Source organism: Camelus ferus, chromosome 6 (assembly GCF_009834535.1).
Source record: "Camelus ferus isolate YT-003-E chromosome 6, BCGSAC_Cfer_1.0, whole genome shotgun sequence".
In the NCBI taxonomy this organism is placed as follows: domain Eukaryota; kingdom Metazoa; phylum Chordata; class Mammalia; order Artiodactyla; family Camelidae; genus Camelus; species Camelus ferus.
Window position 1 is genome coordinate 89412479 of NC_045701.1, and position 24174 is coordinate 89436652.

General features: G+C 41.0%; 1 protein-coding gene across 3 annotated transcripts in view; it reads left to right on the forward strand.

The window, feature by feature from the left end:
* Positions 1-24174, forward strand: part of EML1 (EMAP like 1) — a 166367-nt gene that overhangs the window by 82102 nt on the left and 60091 nt on the right. For all 3 annotated transcript variants that reach the window (XM_032482618.1, XM_032482615.1, XM_032482616.1), the window contains exon 2: positions 14807-14989. In XM_032482618.1, the coding sequence (XP_032338509.1) occupies positions 14807-14989 (183 nt within the window). The remainder of the gene's footprint in view (positions 1-14806; positions 14990-24174) is intronic.

Consider the following 24174-nt stretch of genomic DNA (forward strand, 5'->3'; position numbering starts at 1 on the left):
ATAATTTTCGTCAAATGGAAAAACTTCAGCCACTACTCGGATTGTTTTTTGTTCCCCCCTCTCTCCTCTCCATTAGGGCCTTGAGCTAATGAATATTAGGACACTGAGGTCTTTTGTCTTACAGACTCCCTGCTGCTTCATTCTCATTCTCTCTCCCCCCTCCCCCACCCCCTCCAATCTCTTCCCCTCGCCCCTTGCCTTCCGCTCCCTCCTCCTGCCTCCCTCCTCCCCTCCCTTGAGTCTTTTTTTCTCTGAATTTCATTTGGGGTAGTTTCTGTTACAATTTCCTCATGTTCACCAATCTTTTCAGTTATTCTCGCCCAGCGTATTATCATTTTCATCTCTAGAAATTTGTCTTATTTTTAAGCTATGTAACTTCCATGCCCCTACTGACATATTCCGTCTTTCTTCTGGCTTCTTGAACGTAGGCAATATAGTTATAACAACGTTAATTTTCCTTGTCTACTAATTCTATCATTTCTGTGTTCACTTTACTCAGCGGATTCTTTTCCTCATCATGGCTCATATTTTTTGTTTGTTTCTGCTGCTTTGAGTGCCTGGTGGCTTCTTATTGGACATCAGACATTATGGTGTTGGGAGATGGATATTTTTAGATTCCCATAAAAATTTTTGAGCTTTGTTCTGGGGTGTGGTTAAATTACTTGGAAATAGTTTGGTCCTTTCAAGTCCTGCTGTTCAGCTTTGTTAGGGGAACCAGAGTAGCATTTAGTCTAGGGTAAAATCCTCTTGAGTTCTCTACCCAGTGCCTTGTGGATCATGTGGCTCGCCACTCGAGCTAAGGGTGACAGGAGCTACTCCCAGCCCTGTGTGAGCTCCGGTGGCTGCTCTCTGTATTCTTGTGGGATGGTTCCGTCCCCAGACCCGGGTGATTTCCTCACACGTAAATGCTGATCAGTACTCAGCTGAAGACCTAGGCGGTCTTCTCCACAGATTTCTGAAGCTTCCTCTCTTGGCTGCTCTCTCCTTTTCAGTTCTCTACCCTCTGAACTCTAGTCATCATGGCTTTTCTGGACTTGCAGCTCTGTCCCCTCAACCTGGGGAGACCTTGGGCTCCACCTGGTTCCCCTCCTGGCATCACTTCCTGGAAGCTCTTCAGGCTGTCATCTCTGAGCAGCCACTGTCCCTCCTTGTCCAGTGCCCAATGTCTTGAAAACCATGGTGTCGTATATTTTGTCTGTTCTTCCCAGCTGTTTTAGGTAGGGTGGCAAATCCAGTCGCTGTTACTCCATCTTGGCTGGAAGCAGAAGTTGATGGCACTTGAAAAAAAGTAGCTACACAATGTCAATAAGAAAGAGCAAAGAAAAAGTTTTACAGTAACAGCAGTTAGTCACAAAGAAGAAGTGTGGGTGGGGGGAGGTCAGGATTCAGACCTCCCTTTAGATTCTTACCTTAGAATGTCGTAGCTCCACTTTTTGGGTAGAAACCTAAAAGGTAAGTTCTCCAGTGAGAACCTAGGTATTTTCAGTTTTAATGTCTTCCATGAACCAGTCATATCTGCCGTACTACCCTGAAGATGGACCACTAGTTTCCGTATGCTTTAGAAAGTTTTATCTTGGAGAACCAGTGGCCTAGCTTTAGCCTCAGTGGTGGATTTCAAACCATTTAAACTGTGTTTTTCTGATTTTAATCTCAACTATTAAAGCACAGGCTCTCATGCAAGCGAATATTGTCTAAAACTAACCAAAGGTATTCACTCTAGAAGACAATCGGTGTTATGGGTAATGTCACCACCGTACAGTGCTTTAAACAGAAGTATTTTTACATTAATGGAAATTAATAGAAAAAATAAGATAAGGATAGCTTATACTTTATTCTTTTTGCTGAAAGGGTTTAAAACCATTGTAGCAAATTAAAATGTATTAAAGCTACCTTTGTAGATACTTTTGGTTAAGTTGCTTATGGACTGAGGACGTCTTGTCGAGAAGTGTGCAGGCAGTGTGACGTGTGTCTGTTGCAGTCCTCTCCATGTGGAATAGAAATTTAGACTACAGTTTTAGATCTTTATCAAGTTGCACCCTTATGCTCATTATTCTGTGTGCTCTCCCCTTCCCCACCTCCATAATTTTAATCTCTCCTTTTATGGTGAGGATTTGGTGATCCTGCATGACTGGCTGGGAGTGTTATTACAAAGCTTTAGTCTTTTTTCTTCTCCCCTCCTCTCCTCTCCCTCTTCCCTCTCCCTCCCCTGTCCTCTTTCCCTCCTCCTCCCCTCCCCTCTCCCTCATCCCAGCTATCCCAGAGACTGGATGTGCCTTTCCTGCCTCAGGGCCACTGGTGCTTCTGAACTTCAGAGCAAAGGTCAAGTCTTAGAGCAGATCACTTGACACAGTTTGGGGAGTTTCTCCTCTGCTCAGCTGTAGCATCTCTTGTTTGAGTTACTGAAGTGGGGGGAGAAGATATGAACAACGTTACAGTACCTAGGTCTTTTAGTTTCTGACAGAAACAAGAAACAATTACTTCGGCAAAAGTAGGAGGGTGTGTGCTTGCACGTGTGTGTGTGTGTGTGTGTGTGTGTGTGTGTGCATCACACGTGGCTTTGTGTGTATGTGTGGGAGTAAGCATGTATAATATTAAAAATAATTAAAGTATTAAGTAAACATTCTGAGGATCTCAAGAAATCTCAAGGCTCCATGGGAAGTCTTTGTCGGCTTGGTAACCACGGTTAGGCAAAATGAAATTAGAACATATTTCAAAGTAAAGTAATCAACACATTTCCTAATATGCAGCTAGAGGATTTCAAGGCTGTTCTTTCTGTAAGTGATTGTTTTTATTCTTCCTCTTCTGCGCTAATTGAAACCCAGTAGCTCACCCCAAATCCTGGTCTCCCTCCTTCACTGTGTTTTGTTCTAGGTTTGTCTGGTCCTCATAACACATCTCCTGCGGCTTGTTTCCCAGCATGTAACGGGGCGGGGTGGAGGCAGTGCGAGCTGATTGCTCCCACATCTGTGTCCCTGCATTTCTGGGATGGTTGTTTGTTGGTCTCTCCTCTGCTAGACGGAGCGCCCTGTGATTAGGAAGGTTGCTGTGTTAGCTGCAGGTCTGGCCCAGAAGGATGCTTAGTAACGTGTCACTGAATTGAAAGGAAAGTTTGTTAGCTTAAACTCTGTGTCATCTAAGTTCAACCGAGTCATGTGTCACCTCTTGGGTGATCTTACGTGTTTTCCCTGGTCTCCAGCACCACTGGTTCACAGCCCAAGACTCATAAAGGATCTTGATACCATTTCCTTCCAGATTCAGGAGGCTCTGCTGAAGCTCCTTTACTCAGGAGACAGTGGTGGCATTTCTGTGTCAGTGAAGGGCTGTTGTCTTTCACAGTCAAGTATGCGAACGTTAGCTCATGAGGGTCAGTTGAGACAGGTTTACTGATGGAGAGGGTCGGTTCTTGTAATTTTCTGTGAAGTCAAGAATTTCAGAGCCAGAGCTCAAGTGGCAGGTCCAGCCTGGGTAAGCAAGACGTGAAGTTCCTGCTTGACCCAGATGATCCAAGGAGAAGCAGGAGTCTTAGAAGCAAAATAAAGCTGGAGCCCTTCAGCTAGGAGTGGTGTTCAGGTCTGCAGAATGACAGGAGGGCAGGGCTCCAGACCGAAAGGGGCAGGGGAGCAGTTGCTTCCCCATACTACCTGTTTCCATGTGTCTTTTGTTAGTGGATGCAGTGGCTCAGACCATGACAACGTGATGTAACACTTCTGCAAACAATGCATAATACAGAAAGCCGGCTTGTCCATGGGGTGTCTGTCTACAAATGATTGAGTGAAAGGTTGTCGGTGCTCATTGCTTACTGTGATTGGTTCCTAAAATACTAGAACCTTATCATAGGATTTTTAAAAATATAGCAGTTGTCTAATATTTTGGAAACAGTAAAATGACACAAAAATTCTATGTATATTTTACTTAGTACCACACAAGTCCCAGTGGAATTAATACTTGTTTTTTTGATGGACCACAGGATACGGGGGGAGGCTGGCCCTTGGCTTGCCAATTTCTACAGCACAACTTTAGATGAGTTGGATGAGAAACCCAACTTCTTCAACCTCGTCACAGAAATGGGGACGACATCTAAATAGAGGCTGTCGTGTGGCTTGGAGATAACGCACTGCAAGACACGGGGCCTGACTGCACGGTGGGTGGGAATTAAGGGTGGCTGTTACTGTTTTGGTGCTATCCTGATTGTTTATATCATTAAGTTAAGAAGTGAGAACACCTCAAGATAAAGGGGACAGATTCTAAGTTAATCTTTTAAAATGAACAGACCCCTTTGATCTCCAGGAACATTACTCAGATAATAGCAGTTATCTGTATATCACCAGAAGATTTAGAGTCCAGAGCCTGTTTTTCAAACTGATGGCTACCAGAGGGGAAAGGGGTGGGAAGGGATAAATTGGGAGATTCGCAGATACTAACTACTATATATAAAATAGATAAACAAGGCTCTACTGTAGAGCACAGGGACCTATATTCAGTATCTTGTAGTAATCTGTAATGAAAAAGAATATGAAAAGGAATATGTGTGTGTACATGTATGACTGAAACATTGTGCTGTACACCAGAAATTGACACAACATTGTAAACTGACTATACCTCAATTCAAAAAAGAAAGAAAAAAATTTTAAAGCCTGTGTTTTGGGGGAGGGTACAGCTCAGTGGTAGAGTGCATGGTTAGCATGCACGAGGTCCTGGGTCCCAGCACCTCCTCTAAAAATAAATAAATAAACAAACCTAATTACCACCCCCTCCCAAAAAAAACCCTGTTTTTATCTCTAGATAATGAGATAATCATATGAATGGAAGAAAAAGCATACCTTCCTTGCCTTTCTAAATAGGCTAAAACAGACAAGTTACCTGAAGATCTTTTTGTGCCACTTTTTACTGTAAAGCAGTACTTCAACTTAAAAGTCGTAGCCACAAAGAACTACAGAAAGATCTAGGGAAGAGGCAGAGCTACAAGGTCATCTTTTTACTTGTGGGACCAGAGGTAATGTAGTACCTACCTGGACCCATGTCATTGCTCAGAAAGAAACCTGCATTTGGCCAGGTCCTCATGAGAGTCAAGTCAGGATGGAGCCTTGGAGGTGACTCGCGGTCCACCCTTTGGCCACTGATCACGTGCTGTCACGTGAGAGGGCTTTTGGGGAACTGTTCTTCATCTTAAGTTTAATGTCACATATCTTCAGCTTGACCAGAGGTGCTCCAGAGACAGAAATGGTACCTTTTACTCCAGTCTGGGCCTCTCTCATGGGGCAAGCAGTGCACAGTCCTTGCAGAATTTGTCCTGTAACTCAATGTTAACGTTGATTTCACTGACGTCTGTGTTTGCTCTTTGCTATTATACACGATATAACAGCAATGAACTACAGACATACTAAACTACCTTTTGTGTTGAGCACCTGTTTGCTAACATCATATTGGGTATTCATATACATCAACATTTATCCTTCGGAGACAGGCTATGGCACTATCCCTGGAGTGGTCAAGTCGTTTGCCAAGGTCACACAGCTCGTAAGGGTCAGACCGATTTAAATCCCAGGACCTTGTTCTCTGTAAAGCCCCAGGACCCAGACGGTCCAGTGCAGGTAACGTGAATGATTAGCCTTTCCGAAAACTGGTTTTCTCAGCCCTGTTTGGATCTTGACAAAATGCCATGAGGCTAGAAATTGTAGCCCCAGGGAGGTCTGCTGCTGGCAGAGGGTGCAGACTGTCTTCTAGAGCAGGTGGCCAGCTGAGACCTCGCACCTGTGCACTGCAGGTCTGGTTCTGCCTCAGTTTAAATCTTGTCTGCCCCCCTGCCCATACTGCGATCTCATCTGAGAGATAGTTACCTGACACTGAGATAAAGAGACACCCAACCTGCCGTGTGTCAACAGAGCCCCACGTCTTCCCGAGGAAATGAGCAGGTGCCGCAGCCCTGGCCAGGAGTTCTAGCTCTTACAGGAGTTTAAAAAACTCAAGAGGTAAAAATATAGAGAATATCTTGTTCAAACCTCTCATAACACTACAAAGTGCAGTGATGCTTCAAAGACTGTGAAAACTTTGAAAAAAAGATCAAGCAGCTCTCTTGTTAACGCTGTGTTAAATGACCTCCACAGATCAGTTTTAGAGGTGCTGGAATGAAAACTACTTTAAAATAAATAACTTGTGAAGGTTCTACTTGGGCTGGGTTCCCGGGCTAATGAGGTTTCTTCTGGTAGAATTCGGATAAACTCTCCCATCCTGGGCCATGGAATCCCGTGCAGCGCTTGGAGGCTGGAAACGGTTTGTGTCGGTTAAACCACGCTTTGGGTTTTGTTTTTCATTATGCTAATCAGGTTTCTTTCCCAGCTGAATTGGAATGTAAAGTCATTTGAACAACCCTGGCCTTTTCTGTGCATAAGAAGGTAAAGAATGTCGGACAGCTCACACTGCTGCCAAGAAGCCTCCGGTCTATGCTCGGGAGTAGTTACCTGCAGAAGCAGAAGTAAGACAGCCCGTTACAGGTTAAATGAGTGGTTCTGGCAGGATTTGATAAGCACTAGGATTATGTCACAGGGAGAACTTCAGCTAATCTCAAAATGGAGGTTCTCCTAAGCAGGTCAGACATTTCAGGGTTTAAAAAAAATTTTTAATTGAAGTAGAGCAATTACACATTATAGTATTACAATGTGTTAATTTCTGGTGTACAGCATGGTGTTTCAGTTATACATACACATATTCCTTTTCATATTCTTTTTCGTTATAGGTTATTACAAAATATTGAATATAGTTCCCTGTGCTGTACAACAGGACCTTGTTGTTTATCTGTTTTGTATATATTAGTTAGTATCTGCAAATCCCAAACTCTCAACGTATCCCTCCCCTCGCTTTCCCCCCGGTAACCATAAGTTTGTTTTCTGTGTCTGTGAGTCTGTTTCTGTTTTGTAAATATGTTCATTTGTGTCTTTTTTTTTTTTTTTTTAAGATTCCATATATAAGTGATATCATATGGCATTTTTCCTTCTCTTTCTGGCTTCACTGAGTATGAGGATCTCCGGGTCCATCCATGTTGCTGCAAATGGCATTATTCAGACAGTCCAGTTTTTAATCACTTGTATTTGAAGGCAGAAAATTGAGGTGGTTGAAGTTTTGTTTTTTGGATTTTGAAAGGGCCTTTTTGGTAAAATATTAAAATCAGACTTTTTCCTATACAAACTTGGCAATGGAATTAAAACAGAATCTGATTTATGCAGTTTTATTAAAGCTATCTGTAGAGCAAACCGAGGCCACAGGGATGCTGTTTTGCATCATAAGTTTTTATAACGTAGAGCAGGCCTGCCTTGTCTTACTTGGTAGGTTAGATAATCTTGATCTGAAAGTGCAAGGCTGGACGATAGGGGCCCACCTCCTCCGTTCCAGTGCTGCTCCGGCCGCCACGGTCAGTGCGCTCCGGTCCTCACGACGAGCGCGTGCGCCCGCTCTCAAAGCTGCTGTCTGAGGTACAGAGGAATGCAAGATTCTCTATGCCAGATTATTTTATGACTTAGAAAACATATTATTAATAAAGCACTAATTTCTAATTACCTTTTCAGTGCCATTTTGTGTAACAGTGTTTGAACAACATAGGAATTTTGAGGGAAATATTGAAGTTGAACTTACTTTGGTAATTTTTATCAGTAATAATAATAATGACAATAGTTTACTTATAGCTACATTTATAGAACATTTACACATATGCAAAAATATATCCCAAGTGCTGTCTAGGATAACTCCAATATGACAGCAGCCCTACGAGGTCCGTAACTGCTGTTGTCCGTATTTTACAAATGGGGAGACAGACATGAAGCGATTAAATAGTGTCCTGCGTCACACGGGTAGCAAGCAGTAGGGCTGCAGTTTGAACCTGGGAAGCTTGACTTCACAGTTCATGCTTTTAATGACTGGAGTATATTCTGGTTCTGTGAGCTCCCTGCCACGCTGACTGAGCTCTGCTGTTCCTTCTCCCAGCTCAGGTGAACCCCTCCCAACCTCTTGCCTCTGCCTGGGTAGGTCTGCAGTGACCCAGGCTCCCCCCAACCGTTGTTACACAGACTGAAGACTCTAGTCAGCTCTTTAATTGCTCCTCGGAGGGAAGACAGATATAAAATGCCTTTTTATCCTCCCCACTTCTCCCTTCCAATTGGCTTGACATCGTGAACTGGGACCTTCACGCTTTCCCTTCCAGATCAAATGACAAATGGAGAAACCCCACAGAATCCACAAGAATTTACATAGAACTTAAGGATGGTCTCTTTCCAATGAGCAGCAAGTATGAAGTTTGCACTGAAATATTTCTTTGCTGAGATCTTATGGTATAAAAGCAACCAACTTCAACAGGCAAAAATAATAACCTCTAACTGACAAAGCCAGTGGGAAGACTGTATCTCACTTGAACTCTCTGAAAGTCATTTTATTTGTTAACGTTCAGCAAAACTGCTTTTTTGGAGACAATTCTATGTATTTTAACACAGATAGATTCACGTAACTACCACCACCATCAGGACAGGACATTTCCGTCACCCCCCCGAACTCCCCTGTGCTGGGCCCCTTCCCCAGCCCTTGCCGACCACCTATCTGTTCTCCTTTACTCTGGTTTTGTCTTTAGAGAATATCATGTAAATGGGATTGCGCAGTGTGTAACCTTCTGAGACTAGCTTTCCTCACTCAGCGTAATGCCCTTGAGATCCGTCAAACCGTTGCGTGTCTCAATAGTTTGTTCCCTTTTATTACTGAGAAGGATTCCACTCTCTGGGTGGACCAGCTCGTCTACTCACCATTGAAGCACATTTGAGCTGTTTCCAGTTTTCACCAAGTGTGAGTTGAACCACTATAAACGCTGGCGTACAGGCTTTGTACGAATGTGAGTGCATCTCTCCAGAGTACGTGCCTAGGGATTGCTAGAGCACTTGGTAACTGCATTTGTTTTCCAGAGTGACTGTACCGTTTTCCGTGCCCATCAGCAGTGCAGGAGAGTTTTGTCAATATGTTGTATTTAAACCACTCTCATCGGTGTCTAGCAGTATGTCATTGTGAGTTTAGTTTGCATTTCCCTCATGGCTAATGATGTTGACATCTTTTCGAGAATATGCCTGTTTGTCATCTGTATATCCTCTTAGTGAAGTGTCTATTTGAGTCTTTTGCCTCCCCACCCACCAAAGGGGGGGGGCAGTAATTCAGTTTATTTATTTATCTAATGAAGGCACTGGGGATTGACCTCAGGACCTTGTGCCTGCTAAGCATGCACTCTACTGCTGAGCTATACGCTCCCCGCCACGTTTCCCTACTTTTTAATCAGGTTATTTGTTTTCTCTTTGCTGGGTTTGTTAAGTTCTTTTTATGTCTCAGTCACATAAGGGAGAGACAGAGAAAAAGGACACACCCACATACCCACCAGTATTCCTGGCTGAAATGGTGAAAATCCTATGTTAGTAGTGTAAACAGTAGAGTGTCCTGTTCTAGGAAGGGGAGGAGTGTGAGACAAGGGTATTGGCAAGTTCTTGCCTCACAGATTTTTTTAAGGAGATATGTCTATGATATATTTTTTAAAGGCTTAATCTGTCTGTCTGTCTGTCTCTGTCTCTCTCTCTCTATGTGTGTGTGTGTGTGTGTGTGTGTGTGTGTGTGTACACACACATACATATAATACCTTCATAAGAGCTTAACAATTTTAAATGTATGTGAGTACTTCATAAGCTCTCTGGGTTATCAGATATTTAATACCTGTTACTCTTCCTCAGAAGTTCCATTGACACATTTGAGAAACATGTTTATGTATGATACAATTATGTTACATAGAAAGTTGGCGGAGTTTGAATTTAAGGGAAAGACAGAATTCCATCCAGTAAGTAGAAGTTACAAGATGATAGATTTTAGTTTCAAAGACCACAGTTACCTGCATATTCCTTATGCTTTCATGTTCTCATGTTTTGTTTAGATTGTTTCCTTTTCCTGGAATACCATTCTTCTTGCTTTTTCCCCTTGTAAATTTTTTAACCTTCAAGGTCAACCCCTACTTTCTTCTGTTTTTCCAAATACAGTTAATATTTCTCTCTATGTTCATTTACCACTTTATTTCTCAAATGTATAACTTATCAAATTGTTTTAGAAATTTGTGGACATGTGTCTTTTCCACTACAAAGAGACGTTCTTAAGGATAACTGTGTGAATCAAGCATTTTTATATTCCCAGCAACTAATTTGATGATGCTCCCATTTACTGATTTATTCAATTCACTTACCAAATATTTATGGAGTTCTTACTGTGTATTACATATTGGAAACAGACAAGTGAACCAGCAGAAAAAAATCCTGGCTTTCATGGAGCATACACTTCATTGATGGTTTAAAGGAGTAACTTCTGATTTCATTGATGTTCTTCATTGTTTGTTCATGTTTTATTCCATTGCTTTCTTCTCTGTGTTCTTTCTCTTCCTTTGGTTAATTTGGGTTTAATATACTCTTTTTCTAGTTACTTAGTATGACAGTTGAGAATCATTGATTTGAGAATCCTCTCTCTAATAAAGAGATTTAGAAGCTATTAATTTTCCTCAAAGACCTGCATTATCTGCAGCCCATACATTTTGATATTTACATTTTCATTGTCATTCAAGTAAAAATGTCTTCTAGTGTCTCCTGTGATGTCTTCTTTGATCTCATAATTATTTAGAAGTATGTTGCCTAATTTCTAAATATTTGGGGGGTTTTCTTATTCTCTTATTGTTTTTGACTTCTAATTTATTACTACTCTGGTCAGAGAACATATTCTTTCAATCTTTAGGTTTATTCAGGTCTTTTTTATGGCCCAGAATATATGTCTTGGTAAATATTCCATGTACACTGCTATTGTTAGCTGTAGTTTCCTATATGTACCAATTAAGTCAAAGTGGTTTATAATGTTGTTCAGATCTTCCATCTTTACAGATTTCTTTTTATTAATTGTCCCATCAGTTGCTGAGAGAGGGGTGTTAAAATATTCAAGAATAATTATAGAATTGTCTATTTCTCACTTTAATTCTATCAATTTTTGTTTCATACATTTTAAAGCTCTATTTATGATTGTCTTTCTGATAAGTTAACACATTTTTCATTATGAAATGTCCTTCTTTATAGCTGGTAATACATTTTACTTGACATCTATTTTATCTGATATTAATATTGCCACTGCAGCCTCCTTATGCTTACTGTTTGCATGCTGTATCTTTTTTTCCATTCATTTACTCTCAGACTGTGTCTTTGTATTTAAAGTGTGTGTCCTACAGTCAGTATATAGTTGAGTCTTACTTTTTTTCCTGACATTTTTCTGCCTTTTAATTGATGTGGCTAATGCAATTATTGCTTTAATGTAACATTTAATATAATTATGGCTATGTTAGGTTTGGATTTACTATTTTATTTTTGTTTTCTACTTTTCTCTTTTTTGTTGTTGTTCTTCTGTTCATCTTTTCCTTTCCTCTTTTGGATTATTTGAATACAGAATTTCGGTTTAATTTTTCTCTTGGTTGTTTTGGCTCTACTTCTCTGCATTATTCCCTAGTAGTTCCCGAAGGGTTACAGTGTACGTCTTTACCTTTTCATAGAGCACTTCCAGTTAACAGTGTATCCTTCATGTACAATATTAAAGTCTTACAACCTTATAGATCCATATCCTCCCCATCCTCCATGTTATGGTTGTTATATGTATTCAAAACATGTACCTTAAAAGTAGTATAAGACAGTGTTATAATTTTTGTCTTAAAAGTTTATAGGTTTAAAAGAACACTAAAAGAAAAATGCAAAAAGAAGAAAGTCTTGCTCATTCAGATATTAATCAATTCCAGTGGTCTTCATTCTTTTCTGAGGGTCTGAATTTTCATCTTATGTAATTTCCCTTTACTCTGAAGAACTTCTTTTAGGTTCTTGTAATGCAGATCTGCTGGTGATAAAGTCAGTTTTTATTTATCTGAAAAATGCTTTATGTTGCCTTCATTCTTGGAGGATACTTTTGCAGGATATAGAATTCTGGATTGATTTTTTTTTTTCATTCAGTACTTTAAATATGTCACTTCATTTTCTTGTGGTCTCCATGGTTTATGATGACCAGCTGTTAATCAGATTATTGTTCCTTGTATATAATATGTCATTTTTCTCTTGCTGTTTTCAATATGTGTACTTTATCTTTGGTTTTTAACAGTTTGATTATGATATACTTGGAGTGGTCTTCTTTGTGTTTATTTTGATTGGTTTTTGTTTAGCATTTTTACATTTCTGTCCTTTACTGAATTTGTGATATTTAAGGCCATTATTTTTCAGATATCTCTTCTGTCCTATTCTCTCTCTCTTTTTATATTCTAATTAAATGTATGTTCGACTGTTTAAGACTGTCTTAACAAGTCCCCAAGACTCTGTTCATTTTTATCTCTGTGTTCCTGTTGATCTGTCTTCAGATTTACTTAGTTTTCCCTTCGTCATATCTGTTAATTCCATTTAGTGAATTTTTTTAATGTCAGAATTTTCAGTTGTACAATTTCCATTCAGTTCATTTTTTATTTCTATTTTTTTGCCAGTACTTCCCATTCCTCTCTGGAATTTTCATTCACTGAAAAAAAAAACCCTTTTACATATAAAAGATAGTCATGATATCCATTTTAAATTCCTTCTCCATTGGTTCCAGCGCTTCGTTCATTTTGGAGTTGGACAGACTAACTGTCTTTTCTCTTGGGACTGTCTTCCATTTCTTGATCCTTAGTATGTTAGTAATTTTGAATTGTATCCTGGACATTATGAATGTTAAGTTGTGGAGATTTTGTAGTCTGTTATTTTTCTCTGATGAATCTTGTTTCTTTGTCTCAGTGGGTACTTTTCTGGGTTAAGCTTGAACTGTAAACTCTGTTCTGAGCCTGTTCTGTGTATGTGTGATTTACTGATCAGCCAGAGATATAAAGAGACAGAGTTAGGGGACCCCCTCTCTAGCTTTTCTCCTTCTGTGATTTCCCCACTCTCTTCAGTGTTCACAGTTTTCAGACTTCACTTTGTGTTTTTTCAAGGATAAGAAGACTGCAAGGTTTCCACATGTCCTTGCCGCCATCATGTGCACCACTTAACCCTAGGCTGAAAGCCATGAAAAGGGGAGTTTCCTTGTACAGTTCCCCATCTGTGCTCCCCCAAGGGGGTGTAAGCTCCCGCCAGGGTGTATATGCCTGTGTCCACTCTCTGGTACCTTCTGCTGTTGTCTGTGTAATTTCCAGGCCTAACAGTTACTTTCTACAGAGGGGTGTTGTCCAGTAGGGGTCCATCATACCCGGAAGCAGAAGTGATTCCACGATGCTTGCATTTTTTCTTAATTGAAGTATGGTGGGTTTATAATGTTGTGTTAATTTCTAGTGTACAGCACAGTGGTTCAATTATACATAGACATATATATTCCTTTTCATATTCTTTTTCATTATAGGCTATTACAAGTTATTGAATGTACTTCTCTGTGCTCTACAGTAGGACCTTGTTGTTTATCTGTTTTATATATAGTATCTGCAAATCCCAAACCCCAATTTATCCCTCCACCCTTTCTTTCCCCCCAGTAACCATAAGTTTATTTTCTATGTCTGTGAGTCAGTTTCTATTTTGTAAATAAGTTCATTTGTCTCATTTTTTTAGGATTTCACATATAAGTGATATCATATGGTATTTTTCTTTCTCTGTCTGACTTACGTCACTTAGCATGACAATCTCCAGGTCCATCCGTATTGCTGTAAATGGCATTATTTTATTCTTTTTTTATGGCTGAGTGGTGTTCCATGGTGTATATGTGTATGTGTGTATGTGTGTATGAAAAACACAACTTCCCTGTGCAATCATCTGTCAGTGGACACATAGGCTACGTCCACGTTGGCTGTTGTAAATAGCCCTGCTGTGAACACTGGGCTGCATGTGCATGATGCTTACATTTTAGTTGGGAGACACAGACAAAAGCAAACAAGCAAGATGGTTACAGTTCAGGGTAAAGCTATGAAAGAAAGAAATAAGGTGGATATGATTGAAAGGAACAACTTCAGGGAAGGTTATAGCAAGGTTCTCTGAAAAAAATCTTCTGTTTGAGTTGAGACCAAAAGAAGGACTTGGTTATGCAAAAAGTTGGTTGAGAAATTCTTCAAGCAAAGGCAACAGCAGATGGCAAATCCCTAAGGTAGGAGAGAAAGGACAGTGTGGCTGGGGCACAGGAAAGGAAGGGAAGGGAAGGGAAGAAGGAGGTAGAATGAGGTTGGAGAAGCCAGGAACCTCATGGAGGGCCCCGGTGGACCTTGATACAGACCTGGAGTTAGTGATTCTGTGCAAGGACCTAGGATGATTCTAGCTCTAAGGGTGTGCTTGCCAAACAGGTTTGACCACTACTATTGCCTAGTAGCCAATCCTTAAAAGTCCTGACTGGTGAGTAGTTTGGCCTTACAATTATCTGACCGACCTGCCAGTTAGCTTTGTTGAAACAAACGTTAGAAGACCATGCAGTGGATTTCTGCAACATGTGAGAAGTTGAATAGATGTATGCTAATATCCTCTCTACTTCTGAGGTTCTCTGGTGTCATAGAAAAGGAGTTGGCCTGCATCTAGCAAAATATGGCAATTAAAACCACAGTTTAAAAACAAAAAGCACAAACATAGAGAATGAAAAGACTATAGCAGAATGAAGCACTGCAGTTGTGCCTAATAAAAGATCGCATGTGATTTCTGCCTACGAGCATTGTTATCATGTTATAGCAGTGCCCTATGTTTCGTGGTCTGATTTCTCTGGGGAGCGTTTGAGACTCACCTGTTCCTTTCCCCCGGTCTAGATGACAGCGCTTCTGCTGCCAGTAGCATGGAGGTCACAGACCGCATTGCCTCCCTGGAGCAGCGAGTCCAGATGCAGGAAGACGACATCCAGCTGCTCAAGTCGGCCCTGGCCGACGTGGTCCGGCGGCTGAACATCACCGAGGAGCAGCAGGCCGTGCTCAACAGGAAAGGACCTACCAAAGGTGAGCGCTCGAGAGGGGCAGGAGCAGCAGTGGAGCGGGGCTTGTTGTGGATTCTTGCTCCAGCAGACACGTTGCACACTTAATATTTGTGGAGAACTCAAGTTTAGAAAAACAGGGAAGCGGTCTTAGGAGTGTCAAAATCATCGCACACAGTGAGACAGTGTTTTTCTGCGGGACGCCGGTGAATTGTGTGGCCCAGGGGTTGCTCAGCGGTAGGTGAGTCAAGGAAGGAACGTCCACAATGGACCGAGGACACTTGTCTATCCAGACTCTCTGGGATAGAGAGAGCTTGCAAAACGAAACTCCAAAAATAAACACAATTCTTTGGGCCCCTTTGGAGGCTGTTCTGCCTTGAAACTTTGACAGCTCATCTCTCTCTCTGTCCTCAGTTTACACTGTCATCCATTTCCGCACAGCAGACACATACTTGATCACGTGCCACGAATGAAGCTCTGAGCCAAGGACTGGGGCACTGAGGGGACAAGCCCTTCCCTGATTTGCTCAGGACCCTGAAGCTTATTCCTATTTCCCCTCCCCTCCCGGCTTCTAGTTAGTAAACTCCTCCAGGGCAAAGCCTCCTCTTTAAAAACAAAATCCTTTCTCTTCTGAACAGGAGCACATAGCCTGTGACAGAATTCTATACCTGTAAATAGTGGATTTCTAGCAAATTTAAGTCACCATTTCATTTCCCAGTGGTGCCTGGGAACAAAACAAAAAGCAGTATTTGTGTTTTAAGTAACTTAGTAGTGACCGTCTTCTTACAATTTTGGAAATAAAACACCTCGTAAAAGCTTCTGTCCTGCTGGTTAGAACCCCGCCATCTACTCTCCACCGACATGCATTGCTCAGCTTTTGCCAGAATCACTTCTCCTCCTGGCTCACTCTAGAAAACACAGTTCCTCTTGGCTGTAATGTCCCTTTGGTTAAAACATTTTGAGTCTGCAGCATGCAAATGTCCCTTTAAAGTTAACTTTCTTGTTTTGTTTGGATTTAACAAATTATTTCACAGTTATTGTAGTTCCCTTGGAGTCAGGAGAAGGTCCTGAACGATGTTGCATGTGTCAGTTTTTTGTCCAATACTTGGACCCATTTTCACATGTCTTTGGAAAGAAATCTGTTTCTTTGTCCTTCAGGGTAATTACCACCAGCTCCTGCGAGACGTACATGCTGGGTCATGTCTGCATTTGGAATAATCCTTTTAAATAATCTTTTTTCTCCTAAGTTACAAAGCGATGAGGATAGTTTAAATAGAAACCAGGTTATTCTAGGTATTCTTGAGCTACTCAGCTTTCCAAAAATAAACCCGATGACTGCTGTATCCTGAAGGGTACGTTTGAAGTCGTTGCTTTATGTGAAACTTCAGACTTTGAAAACTTCTATTTTTAGAAAATTAGGGCAAAAAGTAATACAAGGAGCCTGCCCGGGAGTTTTATTTTCTTGATGAAGAGTGAAGTTTGCTTTTTCAGAACTTCTTCTGATGTCTTTCATAGGTAAGTCTGATGTTTCTTTGTAACGTTCTTTTCCAAAGTGAAAACAAACCACAGCGTGACAGCCAAAGTCACACCAAGAAGTAGAAAGAGCTCATGAGAAGGCTGGTGAGTGGCCGGCCCTGGGGGGGGGGGCTCCGGTTTTCCCCATTCCGTGTGCAGTGCCTTAGAGGATGAGGGGGCAGCGGGGGGCGGTGCCATCAGCAGCTCTGGAGGGGCTGCTTCCCTTTCAGACGGAGCTGTGTTGGCACCGGTGTTCACACCTCTACCTGGACAGCCGGCACTCCACAGCCGGAGTTCAGTTGGGGGATATTTAGACAAAGCGGATTTTAAACAAACCTCCTTTGTTTTATTTTAAATTGAAGTCTAGTTGGTTTACATGTTGTATTGATTTCTGGTGTACAGCATCGTGATTCAATTGTACATATATATATATTCTTTTTCTTACTCTTTGTCATTGTAGGCCATTACAAGCTGTTGAATGTAGTTCTCTGTGCTAGACTGTAGGACCTTGTTGTTTATCCATTCTGTATATAGAAGTTTGAATTTATCCCTCCCACCCCCTTTCCCTTTTGGTCACCATAAGTTTGTGTTCTATGTCAGTGAGTCTCTTTCTGTTTTGTAAATAAGCTCATTTGTGTCATTTTATTCTTTAGATTCCACATATAAGTGATATCATACAATATTTGACTTCCTCTGTCTGACTGACTTCACACAGTATGATAATCTCTAGGTCCATCCGTGTTGCTGCAAATGGAAGTATTTCATTCTTTTTTATGGCTGAGTAGTATTCCATTGTATATGTATATACACACCACATCTTCTTTATTTTGGTTTTTGAAGGCCACATTATTATGGTCATTTTACATTCTTTCTGCTTGCTATCCTAATACAGACTAGAAGTAGCCTGGACACATGGCATTCTAGTTTTTAAATATTTTAAGTGATTTTTTTCCCCAAATGTCAGAAGCCTAGGGCTCAGTGTTTTGAGATTCCAGCGCACATCTTTGTGCTGTTTGCCCAGTGAAAGGCATGGCTGTGCTACAAAGAAACAGGCCGACTTGGAAGGAGTGAGTGTTTGGTGTGCAGCTCGAAGGAAGTATGTGGTGCGTGGCACACCTGTGCCGTAGCTATCCTGACCTGTTAGAGCTCAGCTTCCGCTCATTAGCCTCAGTATTGCCTGTGAGACCGTGGATAATAATTCTCATTCCTTTCCATGACGGTACTTCACTTATTTGAAGAGAGGTATCGTTACCTGTAAGCTTTGACTTTCTCATTCTTCATGTGACACCAATGAGAACTGCAGTCTTGTGAAAATTCACTAAGAGACCAAGTTCAAGGCTTCCCAAGACAGAGGAAAGATTGTGGCCAACCCCAGAAAATGCTGGGCCTGTGAACATAACGGTTTATATAGAGGGAGTGACATCTCAGGTTCCAGTTTTTCTTGGCAACATTCTCCTGTCCCCAGGGCTGGCCTTTTGTACTAATTATCCAACTCTTGTTAACCCAGTGGCACAGCCCTGGGTCTTAGGATTCACTCATTCTCCACCCAAGCTCCCCAAACTTTGCTGTCCTCTTTTCCTTTTGCTCCTGTCGTTTCTTAAAAAAAGTAAAAGCTGGTCACTGAGTCAGGCATCTTACCCAGAGAACTTCAGCCTGCAGAGTTTGCTTTTTTCATGTGGGGTTCACTTTCAAATAGGAAGATTTAGAATGTTTTAATTATGCTCGGCTTGGGCTACCATATAGCAGAGAAGAGTTTAAAATAGTTTATGGAGGCATACATTCTTAAATTTCTTGCTAATGTTAAAGTTTTTTCAGTGTCGTGGTTAGAGTGGGGGCACAGAATGCAGTGAACAGACCCCCTTGTATGTTGCTGTTGTGAGTGTAAATACAGAAAAATGCTTGATAGATAAAGGAGTTCATTGCAGAATTATGCACATTGGAGACAAATTGTGTAGGAAACAGTAGAGGAAGAGCAGGCAATAGGGACATGGCCAGAAACAGTGGCACTTTGTATCACTGAATGCCAGGTCATCTTTTTAAATGTTTGTTATTGGTAACAATGGGGAGAATGCTGATGTATGACGTTAAAAGGCAGAAGTGGATATAAAACTGGATATGTTGTCTAGTTTCAACTAAATAGACAAAAACCTATGCAAAGAGGAATGGAAAGGACACCAAAGTTTGGTTTTTTTCTGAGTGGTAGGATGATGATTTTTTTTCTTTTTTATACTTTTACTTGGTTTCTAAATGTTCTTTGGTATATACTCCTTAATAAGCAGAAGGAATTTATGTTTTAAAGATGACTTTTTTTTTTTAACCACCGAAGCTGATCTTTGCTGCACTGAGGTCACCAGCAGGGCTCAGAGCGAACGTCCAGAGTCTGGAGCTGCCTCACGTGTGTTCTCAACGAGACAAGGAATTACGGTTTGGAGTTGAAGTCACAGTAGAGCCATTGTACACGTGCACTGCTGATTTCCATTTCAGTGCTAGGGGCCTGTTATGGGATTTTAATGTAAATGTAGGTAAAAATATAGTCATCCTCCCAAGTATGTGGGGATTGTCTGCTTTGTTATACATTAACCAGCAGCAGTTCCTACTTCTCGTTTTAAATTTGACTTGGGAGTTCAGATGGTAACGTGGCAGTTTGTGTTTTTAAAAACTTTAATACACCTTTTGCAGACTTTTCTAGTGTTTGTATTAATAGCCTCATTAATGAACAGATCAAAGAGTGAATAAATAGAACCAAAACCTTCTGCTGGAGATTCTGACAAGCGAGACAGTCCTTTTGTTCCAGAACATCAAAACCTGGTCTCTGAATCTAGTCTCGACATGTGCTGTTGAAAGCAGACTGCAGAGTAGTATTCCATTGTATAAATACACCACAAATTCTTTATCCAGTCATCTGTTGATAGGCATTTAGGTTGCTTCCATGTTTTGGCTATTGTATATAGTGCTGCTATGAACGTTGGGGTGCATAGTTATGGTATATTTATACAATGGAATACTACTCGGCCATAAAAAAGAATAAAATAATGCCATTTGCAGCAACATGGATGGACCTGGAGATTGTCGTTCTAAGGGAAGTAAGTCAGAAAGAGAAGGAAAAATACCATATGATATCACTTACATGTGGAATCTAAAAAACCAAAAAGGGACACTATGAACTCATCTGCAAAGCAGAAACAGACTCACAGACTTAGTAAACAATCTTATGGTTACCAGGGAAAGAGGGTGGGAAGGGCTAAATTTGAGAATTTGAAATTTGCAAATTTAGCCTCTGTATATAAAAATGGATTTTTCAAAAGCGTCTTTTGTATAGCACAGGGAACTATGTTCAGTATCTTGTAATAACCTTTAATGGAAAAAATATGAAAATAAATATATGTATGTATATGCTTGACTGGCACACTGTGCTGTACACCAGAAATTGATACATTGTAACTAACAGTACTTCAATTAAAAAAAAAAAAGCAGACTGCAGATGGTCTTTCGTAGGCTCTGCTGCATCAACACTTACCCCTGATGGTCAAAATAATACTTGTAGCCACCATTGATTTATTGGGTAGGTGCTGGCTTTTGCAATAGATATTTTGGCTTTATTAGTTCATTTCACCTCTCCATCTTCCTCTGAGGTAGGTATTATTTTGCCCATTTTACAGATAAGAAGGTTGCCTCTGGGAGATTGAATAATTTGTCCCAGCTTACACAGCTAGTTAGAGAAAATCTGGGACTGGACCCCAAGTCCTGGCTGAGCATGTCCTTTCTGCTGTTCTGTATTGCTTTGCTGGGCATGCCTCTTGGCAGTATTATTTAAATTAGCATTATTCAAATTATTTAAGAAATGAATAACTGTATGACTTGAAATGAGAATTCTTTTTTCAAGGTTCAATTTGATTTTCAAAATGTCCCAAATACAATAAGTCATATTCAGCATCTAATTGTGTGAAAGATTGTGTTACACAGCCCTTCACAAATTTTATTAGATAGGTGCAACTAACAAATTAAAATTTTTTAAGCTCTTTGCAGTGAGTGAAATGCATGGATATTTAACTTGGTTCTTTATCCTGGTTAGCCAAAATTAGCAATTTTCCTCTCTGTCTCATCTACTATGCTTTCTCCTTATCTTTCTACTTACAGGTTGGTTAATTTCAGAAAGTAACTTGTGCTTTTAGACAGAATGGTGCTACAGTTTTTCCATTTTCCTTTTTAATTGCCTTCCCCAGTTTAGATAGATATTTGTTAGTGATTTGTAGAAAAGGTTTAGTAGATACGTTCAGTTTTTCAGAGGCTAGGAAAGATTGTTTTTAAACTTCATAGTATGAAAGTGTAAATGTATATGAAAGTAGAAAGAAAAATACCTCCTTTTTAATAGCTTTACTATTTATCAACATGTGGTCATTTTTGTTTTATTTATTCCACTTGCCTGCCCTGAGACTTCTCCTCACCCCATTAGGATTATTTTTAAGCTAATCTAAGACATCATATCATTTTATCTATAACTATGTCAGTATGTCTTTTTGAGATACAATGATTCTCTTTTTAAAATCCTGATAAATACCATTATGCTTAAAAATGAACAGTACAGTAATATCAAGTCAGCATTCAGATTTTCCCAGTTGGCTCATAAATGCCTTTTTTTACAGCAGCCTTGTTGAAATATAATTCACATAACATAAAATTCATTGGTTTTTAGCATGTTCACAAAGTGGTACAGCCAGTCCCGCAATCTAATTTTAGAACATTTTTACTACCCAGGAAGATACTGTGTTCCCATTAGCCTTGGTTCTGCCTTGCCCCTCCCCCACTCTGGTGACCGTCTGTCTACATGTGTCTGTGGGTTTGACTGGTGTGCACATTTCGTACACAGAACCATGCCGTCTGTGGCCTTTTGCCACTGTCTTCTCCCACTCAGCATAACGTCTTCAGGGTTCATCCAAATCGTAGCAGGTGTCAGTACTTCATTCCTTTTTGTGGCTGAATAATATTCTGTTGTATGGAAATGCAGCATCTTGTTTATCTGTTCATCAGTTAAAGACATTTGGGTTGTTAATAAATGACTTTTTGCAATCAGTTCATTAATATCTTTTCTGCTCGTATGTATTTGCAATACATTGAATTTTAAGTGTTACAGGATTCTTGCACCACTACACCCAAGGCTGAGAATTTAAAAAAACAAACATGGTACCATGGACAGCCTTATCTACCTGTCAAACAGTATATTAAAACTTGATTCCTGTGTATTCAGATAATTTCAAAATCTTTTAAAAATTGTATAAAGAGTTAGGATTTTAAATCTGCCGTGGGTCTTCAGATTTCCGGCCCAGGAGATACAAGCCTGTCTACACGCTGTTCGCACTTTGCTCTTCTCACTGCAGCGTCCAGAGATCTTTCTGGTTCCTTCCACAGCGGCACAGCGCCCGGTGTGGGCATATGCCACGCCCTGCTGGTGGCCTTTTCTTTTACAAAGAATTGGCCCTGTGCATATGGCATTTTTAATTTTTGCCCATATATTTTTAGGATAGATTCTTGGAAGTGGGATTGCTGGATCAAAGGATAAATGCATCTGGAATGTTGCTGGCTGTTAGTGGCAGGAGTCTTTCCCAGCACTTAGGTAGTTATCTACTTTGTCTTACAATTTAGCAAAAGCAGGTTGCCTTCTCCAATTCCAAATATGGGCATCTTTTAAATTCTGAAGTAGGTTACTAGGAATTTTAAGTTTGTAATGGTCAGATATGCTAAAATTAAACTTGGGATTTCTACACACAATCACATATTTAGTCATGCTTTGCATAGTTAAATTTATTTTGAAACCTAATGGAACGTTTTGCTTATCAGATATTGTACATTGAGTTATGAATGTGGTGTAGGTTGAAAGGGTATCTTGGTCTTTAGATTGTAACTATCATAATAATAAGCGTTGGTAGATGTGACTACCTGCAGTTAAATGTCAATATTTACGTCAACTACAGTTCTGAAAATATATTATCATGGATAGTACTTCATGGAAACCTGGGAGTTCCATTTCTCCTGTTTAGAAAGATGAAAACGTTTTCATTTCAGGCGTAGTTACAAATGTTTTAGACCTGAGATTCTGAATAGCTTTGTTAGAGACTTTCAGAGGAAAGTGGAAAAGGCACAGAGAAACTTGTATGGTGCTTTTCCCACCACTCTGCCCCATGAATCGGGATCCTGATTTCAGAGCAGGAAGAGCCATCCTTAGGGCGTTTGTGGACCAGTCTTTACCTTACAGGTTAGGAAAGTGCGGCCCAGAGGGTCTTGCCTGCGGTCACACTGACTGTTGGAGCTGCCCTGGCCCTAGTGCCTGGTCCCCACTCCCGGACCTGAGCCCCTTCCACACTCTCCTGCCCCCTCACTGCGCCTGGGCACTAGTACCAAAGCCACTGTGTTTCGGATGAGAACTGTCTGGGGCCTCCCTCCACCCCTCCCTGTCATGCAGGATGCAGCGTGGGCGCTCACGAGAGCCGAGTCTGCCGCAGGCACCTTTGACTGTAACTGAAATCCTGCACTGAATTCTTCTCACGTTGCAGTTAGGATACTGGAGTGCACCCGGGTATCCAAAACAAGACATTTCATCATCCGGCTGTAGCCGTGGGCTAACAGCTGCCACCTCCGCTGGGCTGCTGCGTGCAGGCATGTGCCAGCAACGTGCCGCTCCTCCTTCCTGACCCTCACAGCAGCCCTGCAAGGTGGGCACCGTTCTCCTGTTTTACGAAGAAGCCGTGGCTTAGAAAGGTGACTTCTCCGATGCTACATAGGAAGGCCGAGTTGGGAGGGAGCCAGTCCTGTCAGACTGCAGACTCTTTGCCCTTTTATCCCTCTGTGCTTCTTGGTCTCCCCTGAGATTTGGGGTCCCAGCCATCCTGATACCCCTTCCAATGAATGCGTCCTAAACACACACCATCTATCACTCACTCTCCTTTTAGCTGAGAAATTCTTTTAGTGCTGTGTCTCTGTGTGTTGCCCCTAGGAACAATTAAAATGTTATTTAAAAAAAAAAAAAAAAGCTTTTGTGAACCAGAGAATGTCTCATATCTCAGTGTCGTATCTTGAAGCCAGGGATTCATTTATCTTAGCAACCGATGAGCAGGAAATGGTGTCTGAACCCTCTCTGGTGCAATTTCTTCTCTGCAGTTTTCAAGATCACTTGTCTGCAGTGACTCATCAGAGCTGCTCTTGTGTCCTGCTGTCCTCCTGACCCAGGCTGGTACCTGTTGAGATTGGACATTAGGAGATTTTTTTTTTTCTTGCAAAACCTTTCTTCATGGTGACAGCATTTTTTCCTGGAATGGCTTACTGTGTTTAGGTATGGAAACATGGAAGAAACTTGATATGATGTCCTGTCAAAATAGGGATTTAGCAAGCACATTGGCGTGGTTGTGATGCAATTTAAGAAGCCAGTGGTGACAAAAAGCCAAGGCTATTGCCAAAACAGAGATGTAGCAGGGACTGGATCTTGCAGGTAGGGAAGCTTTCCAACTTCCTTGTCACCCGAGTGGCTGCCATGTCCCCTTGCCTCCTCCCCGTCCTCCTCTCCATGTTCTCTATTTTTTTTTTCATGATTTCTCATCACAACTTTAATGATTCCATTGGTTTTTGCTGCTAGTCTATTAGAGTTGAGTGTGTAAGGTTTACGAGGCCCTCTGAGAAGCCATGCAGCAAACAGTGATGTTCCTT